Source organism: Physcomitrium patens, chromosome 7, assembly GCF_059467195.1.
Source record: "Physcomitrium patens ecotype Gransden chromosome 7, ASM5946719v1, whole genome shotgun sequence".
Classification (NCBI taxonomy): domain Eukaryota; kingdom Viridiplantae; phylum Streptophyta; class Bryopsida; order Funariales; family Funariaceae; genus Physcomitrium; species Physcomitrium patens.
Window position 1 is genome coordinate 2,478,874 of NC_143416.1, and position 8,627 is coordinate 2,487,500.

The 8,627-nt window shown below is 44.1% G+C and overlaps 1 protein-coding gene across 9 annotated transcripts in view; it reads right to left on the reverse strand.

Moving 5' to 3' along the window:
• Positions 1-496: 496 nt before the first annotated feature.
• LOC112284601 (uncharacterized) overlaps positions 497-8,627 on the reverse strand; it is an 8,435-nt gene continuing 304 nt past the window's right edge. The window contains exons 2-9 of one of the 9 annotated variants that reach the window (XM_024524524.3): positions 7,935-8,056; positions 7,098-7,451; positions 6,727-6,810; positions 6,172-6,417; positions 5,771-5,830; positions 4,501-5,603; positions 2,409-4,274; positions 497-1,174 (exon numbers count right to left, since the gene is read on the reverse strand). In XM_024524524.3, coding sequence (XP_024380292.1) covers positions 2,435-4,274; positions 4,501-5,603; positions 5,771-5,830; positions 6,172-6,417; positions 6,727-6,810; positions 7,098-7,451; positions 7,935-8,003 — 3,756 coding nt within the window. In that variant the 5' untranslated portion in view covers positions 8,004-8,056 and the 3' untranslated portion in view covers positions 497-1,174; positions 2,409-2,434. Of the gene's footprint in view, positions 1,454-2,408; positions 4,275-4,500; positions 5,604-5,770; positions 5,831-6,171; positions 6,418-6,726; positions 6,811-7,097; positions 7,452-7,934; positions 8,057-8,627 lie in introns of all 9 variants that reach the window. The other 8 variants (XM_024524525.3, XM_024524523.3, XM_024524522.3 and 5 more) reach the window with 8 other exon arrangements.

Here is an 8,627-nt window from a genome sequence, read left to right on the forward strand (position 1 = left end):
TGTATAAACTATAGGAACCTTGAGAAACGTTTACAAAATGAAATTCCTACAGTGTGGGTTCTATGTATTCATCTGCTTTGATTTTCATGTGATAATTTTAAATTTAGATTTGATAAAATATATAAATTCTGAAATTCATTGATCAAAAGTATTCATCCAAGACAAACTGCACTAATAACGTAGATTTTGAAGTTGTTAATATCTGCACTAACATCTTCTTTAAATTTCTGATGTGGCAATCTTTATGTTGTTCACTAAACGTGAATAACGTATTATTAGTAAAAAGGAACACAAATTTATTCATTTCTTTTTGCAACTTTTGTTGAGTGTAAACCCTACTAATAAAGAATTATGCATGAAAAAGTCTCAACATCATATATTCCAACTCGTTCAATGTTCTTATCTCCTTAAGATATACGCTTTCGTTATTCAAAGTCACCAGAGACGCAGATCATTGCACAGATTATAATCCTCGTTAAAACATTAGCAACAGAAAGGGTTTAAGCAAAATGAATTTTCATTTCTCATATCAAACCATGGTTTCAGCTGGGGTGACCTATCACATAAACTGATGTAATAAAATTTGACAACACAAAATGCATAAGATGAGGGTGTAGCATCAACCTAAAGGTTTACTTGACGATTTGAAGGGAAAAAACTCAAGGAAAGGTGCTGCGGAAAATGCTAAATTTTGCTGTGAAATTAAGTCCTCGTGCTGCAGCTCTAATGCTTACTGGAGTGAAATTTAAAATCTCTACAATACTGCATAACTGCTAAGATTTGAACATTACTAGCTAGGTGAGGACAAACTGTCAGAATGGAGGCAACACGAACAAATAAAATAAAAAGAACCAAACGGTGATCAGAACTACCGCCTGGGTTTTAATCCTCAGTGCGTATTGTAGATCCTTAATTGATCGGCCAAATCCCACCAGCAATACTCATCACGAGAACTTGTGAATGTACATCATCTCCTGCAAATTGTTGTCTGATGGATTTTGTCATTGGCAACAAACATTGTTCACACTTCAGGTTCACGTTTGATGAGTGTTGCTGGGTATTACTGTAGAAATCGCTGTATGAGTCGCGACATGTATGGAAACAGTTCACAATGATGTACCTGATGTAGCTACTGTGACCACAATGTCATTCCAACGCGTCTTACCAAGTACACCTACAAAATGTCATTCCAAAAACACAACCTCCAGCCTCGTGAGTCTCTGCAATAAGGCCGCCATGTTCGGTAAGTGAGAGCCGTCCATAGATTGTGCATGATTATGGGCACTTCGGGTGGAACTGCAGAAAGAATACGAGAAAGCGATCATGTACGGGGTCCCAGAATGATAATGCTAAGGCCGACACAAATTATCTTCGAACTCGTGCGCCAATATGAGACAAACCGTCTCGAATGGAAATGGACTGGGACACTCCACTTCTTCAATCAACGAGGATGCTGCGCATGTGTAAGCTACTTAGTGACGACATCCGAATCACCAGATACCCATGCTTAATTCAATTGACGAGTAGAGAAAATCACTCCCGTTACACACTGGCATACCACCATTATTCCGAGGGGACATCAAATACTTTTTCTCTTAAAGGATGTACCTGCAACAGTCATTCCAGCTCCATCCAGACACTCATGTCTCTGCTCTTATCTCGACTCAGACACGACAAAGATGATACTAGAAAATGCTTTGTGTGGGGGTCGGCTGCGGATTCAAAGCGGTGGTTAGGTACCCCAAGTGGCTCTTGCATGGCAAACTTTCCGGGGATTGAGGGAAATTGAAACATGAAGTACAAAATGCACTCCCCGTGACAATGTTCCATGTCCGCAGTAATATTAAGTCAATCAGATGATGACACTACCACCTAGGCTCTGAGATATATGGCCTCGGAAATGAAAGAGTGGTGAGGGATTTTATGGGTTTAGGGTGTGTAATGGAGAGGTATTCCGATCAGATTAAGATTTAATCGTACGGTTATATCCGAAAATGAAACTTCCTTAAATATCATCTAAATCGTCAGCAAAATGGCCATGCAGGCTACCCTTCTTAGATTAGTCCACTATGCTGTGAATTGACATTACGAGCGGGCTGAAGGATCAAACAGGCGGTGTAGCCAAGTGTCTATTGCAGGTTCTTACACCCAGGATGTACGTTACTGAAGGATCCATCAAGCGATGTGCATCTCAAGTTGACCGACTAAGTGAATGTTGGCTATGCCCATGTGAAGTAGGACGCACTGACGTGATCGAAGGAATTTTGCGAAGGTTGAATCAAGACTTATGTTACACATACCAACAAAACCAGTAGGTAGTACTGAGCAAGATTGTCGGTATTTAAGTCATAGGCAAAGGATTGCAAAACGACCACAGCATACCAAGTTGAAAGAAGAGCAGAAATTACCTGCAGCAGAGCACTCAAGCAAATAATCAACGCTGTTCTTGACCTCCTGAAGGTTTTCCTTGTTGTTGCTGCATCTGCTGCAAAAGGGCAGCAGCTAGCTGTACTGTTGCCTGAAATCGCTTAGTTTGAGCGTCTGCTTCACTACCACCCTGATTCTGGGATGAGGCCTGTAGCTCTGCGCCAGCACTTGCCTGAGATAAAGAACCTTCCCAACTTCCAGATTGGACATTTGAAGAGTTTTGCTGCTGCTGTAGTTGGGGCACGAGAGAGGACAGTTGTGAGTTTCCATGACCTGAGGATGGTGGAGCAGAGCCCTGTCCCCAAGGGGACTGCGAGTATTGGGAATAATTTGGAGGTTGGGGCTGTTGAGAAGGAGGCCCCAGGGGAGGTTGATGTTGCTGCTGTTGAGACTGAGACTGAGGGCCCAAACCTTGTTGGGGTTGGGACACAGCAGTAGCTAGGCCACTTGATTGAGAAGTAGTATTCTGCTGAAAATGCTGCTGCAAAAGTTGTGAAGCAGCCTGTTGCTGCGAAGGCTGCTGGTGCCGCTGAGTGAGCAGAGCTGTTAGTTGAGCTAATTGATCACTAGGAAGCTGCGGTGGGGCTCCCATGTGCTGTTGAGGACCGCCCATCGGTTGTTGTGGTGGTCTAGGCATTTGAGGAAGTGGTGGAAATTGTTGCACACCAGGAGCAGAATATCCTTGCGGATGTGTTGGAGGACCCGGAAAGCTAGAACCTTGTCCCGAGAGAGGTGGTCCTGCCATGTGAGAGGGCTGACCTTGAAGTTGAGTGTTTTGATGCGGTGGTTGCTGTAGAGCCTGTTGAAGCTGAAGCTGCTGAGACGGATTTGGCTGAAGATTGTGCGGTTGCTGAGGTGGTTGAGATGTATACATGGAGTTTTGATCCGCAGCTTGAAGATGGAAATTAGAAACTCCAATTTGAGATCGATCTTGCTGATTTTGCTGCTGTTGCCAACCCTGTGCCGGTTCTGTTGGAGGATTGTTCTGAGACGGTCTAAATACGGGCCTCACGTCATTTTGATGAGTGCCCCCTAGCGCTGGTGCGCCCCCCACTGGCAAACCAGGACTAGAAGTAAATGTCTTCGATCCCTTCGAGACAAGAGGAGGCACCAAATTTGAGTCGGCACTTGAGGAAACCTGACTCATGTTCGTTTTAGGCAGCAAAGCCGTAAGAGATGCAATAAGCTCAGGGGTCAATACGCCCGGCAAACCGGCAATATTTGCTAACTGAGATTGCGTCAACATCGAAGTACTGTTTGAGTTGGGGTTTGAAACAGAACTCGGAAGACCATCACTCAAACCGACAGAGGTGGGTTTTCCGGTTTGTGCAGGTTGGCCATCGTGAGGGAGAGAATGCTGAAAGCCTTGATACGGAGCAGGTTCCTGAATTCCGGGTACATGCTGCGGGGGTGCCTGGTTTTGTGGATATTGCGACTGGGAGATCGGTGTGTGTTGAGAGGGTAATTGTTGTTGTGAATAAGGAGGATGCTGTCCTAAAGAAGGAACCTGCTGTTGCTGCTGTGCAGGTGGGTTATAATTTACTACCGGTGCTGGCCCTGGTTGTTGAAACTTCAGCACGACCCCAAACAGGCAATTATCCCCAGGGACCTTTAATACCTTCTCTGAAAATTCAGATGGAGGAACAAGGAAAAGAGTTGTACCATCAGCCAACTTGGCAACGCCTGCACGGTGTTTCTCCCCAAGATAATGCATGAAGTCCTGATATGGTGGGACATCAGGATCGCCTTCAGGCACAAAAAATACCACACCAAACCCTCCAGCCTGATAAACATGTTTCGCGAGCATATCAAGGTCTGTGCGCGCCGTACAATTCACAACATCTGGACTGTTGCACACCACAATCTGAATGTCAATGGTCAAGTTACTATCCTCAAAATAAGATCGTATGTTTGATAAAAACTCATCACTTTACGTTTCATTCAACAACCGAAGGACACATCATGGGAATGTACGATGGAACATTCGGAAAAAGCGGGATAAAGGTGGAAAGACTTGGAATAATAAACACAGCTTGGATAGAAGACAATATGAAAGTTGAAATAAAAACTCACACAGTTGCATCAATACCCTTGCCAACTGGCAAGCATCGAGCGCGGCATACAGGCGTGCCACCTTTGGCTATCGTTCCGTGCCATTGCCATCCTTCTGGTCCTTTGACGTCCTCCACGTTATGCTTTCCATACGTAGAAGATATCGGTAACACTAAAGAATTAGGAGGAGGTACATGCCCACCAACACCTGACCTGGTTCCAATAGGCATAGCGATATTGCTCTCGGGACCTGAAAGCCCTGCTCGGGATCTGCCTCCCAATCCAAGATTATAATCTGGTGTAGCTGGTAAGCGGAGAGGTTCATAAGTACTAGAAACTCCGGTGCCCATGTAAGCTCCACTATCAGAACTTTGTTGCGGACGCTGTTCATACCAAGGATCGAATCCAGGAGAATCGGCTCCACCTCCGGAATAAACACGCAGCCGTTTAGAATCCCTGGGCACAATATCTGCATCCGGCAAGTCCCACGCATCATCATAAGACGAACGGCTGTCAGGCCTAATACCCCTTGAGTACTCCATATCGTCTACATGGCTCACATTTCTGTGAGATGCACGACCCATTCCAGGCCCAATGTCAGGCTCCCTGGAACTCCCACGGTCTACAAGGCCAGCCATAAGAGCGTTGGGCCGATACTCTGGCCTGAGACCACCACCCAAGCGCGCATTAGAGTTGGCAGAAGCCCTGCCAGGGCTACCAAACCTATCACTTCCTGCTGAAGGAATTCCCCTCGACCCTCCAATGGCCTCTGTGGAGAAACCTTGTCGATCTACCATTCGTGACGGAGGGCCATCCCGTGGACTATCTATGGGACCAATCTCGCTCTTTGAGTATCGAATGTGCACACGAGGATCATCAAAAAGTTTCCCATCCAACGCATTCTTTGCACGCGTAGCCTCTTCAACCTTTTGAAACTGGACAAATGCATACGTACGCCCTGGAAAGGTCTTCACGCGTTCAACCTCACCATATGGCATGAAAGCCCTTCGTAATCCATCCTCGTCAACTTTCGAAGGCAGGGGAAATCCTACCCATAGGATTTCACTAGGACCTCCATCTTTATCCGCTTTAACGCGCCCTTCCACCCCATTTCCCGCACCTCCCTGCAAAAAATTGAACTTCAGGTATCACAGGAAAACTGATGTTTATAGTAAGAATGCATAGCACTTTTTACTTTGGTTGCACAGGGGGAGGAGGGTGTGTTTATGGCGCTTGTGCGTGTGTGTGTGACTCTTTACTGAATTAAGGATTTTAGAGTATCCTTACAAACCTGCGATCCATGTTGCGTACTGTAACCATCTTGCGAGCCTCTTTGTTCTCCCCGTGAATCCTGCTCCACAAATCGATCAGAGTAATGAACGAAAAAGCAACGCAGTAACGACTAAACGACTCATACAACAAGCCCAAAAGAATCGGCAGAAAACCAAAAACAAACAAGTGCTTATACTACACTTAGAAAACTAGAAAGTTCTTAAGAGAAAAAATTAATAATGGTAACGTAAACAATGAAATAAGAATCAATAGATTACGATGCAAGAAACAATTCAACCACGCAACCTAATAATCAAAAACAGCACAAAAAGAGCTAAGTAGAGTATGTGAGTCCCTTCGTGCTGAAGCGTACACTAAAACAAGTCCATAGACATTCACCTCCTATTGAATATAACTTACTCTTTTCGAGGGCTGGGATCGTCCATAATCTACACGCAACTCCTCTTCACCAATGCGCTTCCGATTGAGTGCTTCTACTGCACTAACAGCATCCTCCATCCTCACATAGTCCACAAAAGCGCAATTACGCTCTCGTAATAATTTGAAGTCTTCAAGCACTCCATACTTCCTGAATTCCCCTTCTATCTGCTCCTTGGTTACGTTCGAACTAATCCCTCCGACCCAAAGATGACGGCTTTGCGTAGCCTGCAGGCGAGCAAGCTATCAATAAACATAACAGTGATAAACAGTATATACATCCAGATCTTTAGACTCAAGGCAAACCGTAAACGGTTTCTTCCATTTCGTTCAGGTTGTGTCGAGAAGTTTTGGTTCTCAAAAAGGTAGAAGACACATGCATATAGATGATGTTTTACGCATGATATAACTGCAAGGTGTCGATATTATCTAATTAAAAAATTATGATCGAAAAATGGCCCTCTCTTGCTAGTAAAAATGATTTAGCTTCCACCCAAAATACGAGGGTCCACATGCTAGTTGAAAAATAAACCGTACTCGTGTTGCAACTTGTTCCTCCATATTTTTGGTGTAATCAGAATCAGCCCCCCGCTCTCTCGCTGGCTCAGATTTCATCATACGCTGAACATAACGATTTTCAATCTCTATCCAAAATCAGCATCGTACTTTGTACTTTCCTGCCTACAGTTCTCACTTGTTACAACGTTATTTGGCCATTCAACTATTGATGAAATTTGAACCACCCGATTTATATGATGTTTGACCAAATTATTCTGTGAGAATTATTCTCTCGTGCATTCTGCAGAAGTACTCAGTAACTCATCAACACCACGTCAGAGGTGATAAAAAGAAGCTGTGAGCAGTCCACAAAATGAGCCTTGATATCAAGATATGAAAGTTATGCTCACCCCTTTAGCATATTCAATACGAATGGCCATACCCCCCAGCACAAAGCCTTGAAGGTGAGTCTTCGCCTCCACAGCGTCTTCAAGATTTCTGAAGTTGACAAAAGCATAGTTCCTAGAGGAGTATACTGTAACACTGTCAACATCCCCAAATTGAGAAAACTTGTCTCTGATGGCTGCCTCTGAGGCATCTTGAGACACGTTCCCTATCCACAAATGTCTGGAGGGTGGTGTGTCTTCGAGATCATCTCTTCCATTGTGGGCAGGACGAGAAGTAGAAGATGAGAAGCCTTGACGTCTGTCATCTACTCGTGGACCATAATCCACAGGAAACCCGCCTCTTAATGGTGGTGCCCCCTGCAAAACACAAAAGAAATGTAGTGCATCTCAGAAAACAAAAGACTAAAAGAAGCACCGTAAATGATGAACATGCACTGAATTCGTCATCCAAGAGGACAATTATTTCTACCAAACCACCGACTTCAGACACTATATACACACAATTTGATTCCGCTCGGAGTACATCGCCAAATTTGAGCCCAAGAGGTGAAATTTATACAAGCAAGAGAAAATTATCAGAATTCCTCAAACATAAGCTAAGTAAAAGATAATCAAAAAAATTGACCATCATTTAAATTCACGTGTCTCTGGCTTACGAAACGTACACCTTATCCTAAAAGACTAAACATTAAAGTGTACATCTACACCATGAGCTTGATTTGGTTGTCATTTCCTAACCATGTGCAAATTTAATTTTCCAGCAGGAGCATTCATGAATCCTCCTCAACCTTCTAATGTGCTTCAGAATCAGCAGAATTGTGTGCGTGATCGTACTCTTACCACAGGGGGAAGGCCTGCGGGCCGACGAGTAGCCATCTCTCCGTTTCCAGTGCCAGTTCTAAGCTGCATGTCCCAAAGCACAGACCGTAGACTCTAGGCCTCATGCACCCTCCACCTACACACTGTGAAGGTCAATCCTAGCCACGTCATTTCTCAACAAATCTAACACACACACAAAAATAAATAAATAAATAAAATTTTAAAAAACGAACATTCAGTCAAGAGATACCCAAAATTAAACAGCCGCCGAGAACCCTAACCAGCAAATACGCCCTCTTCCTCTCACTCTGCTATTACACCAACTCAAACTGAACCCTAATTTGTACCGCCGCTGTCAAAGACTTCACGAACATAACCTAAACCCCGCGCCGAACCATACAAATTTTACAACCCACGAACGAAGAAGAAGCAAGCCAAGACCGCAACTCCGACACACACTTTCGCACTCCAAATGCCCGGCATCCGCACACCAGAGGAAGAAAGCCACACACAAAAAACTATATATATATATATATATATATATATATATATATATATATTGATAGATAGATAGATAGATAGATACACACATATACAAAACAAAGTCTACAACGAGACACAACAGAGACGTGACGCGTAACTACACTCTCGTAGGAAGGCACCAGTCGCACAGAGCGCGCATGGATTCCCAACAACAGAGACGAAATGACATTC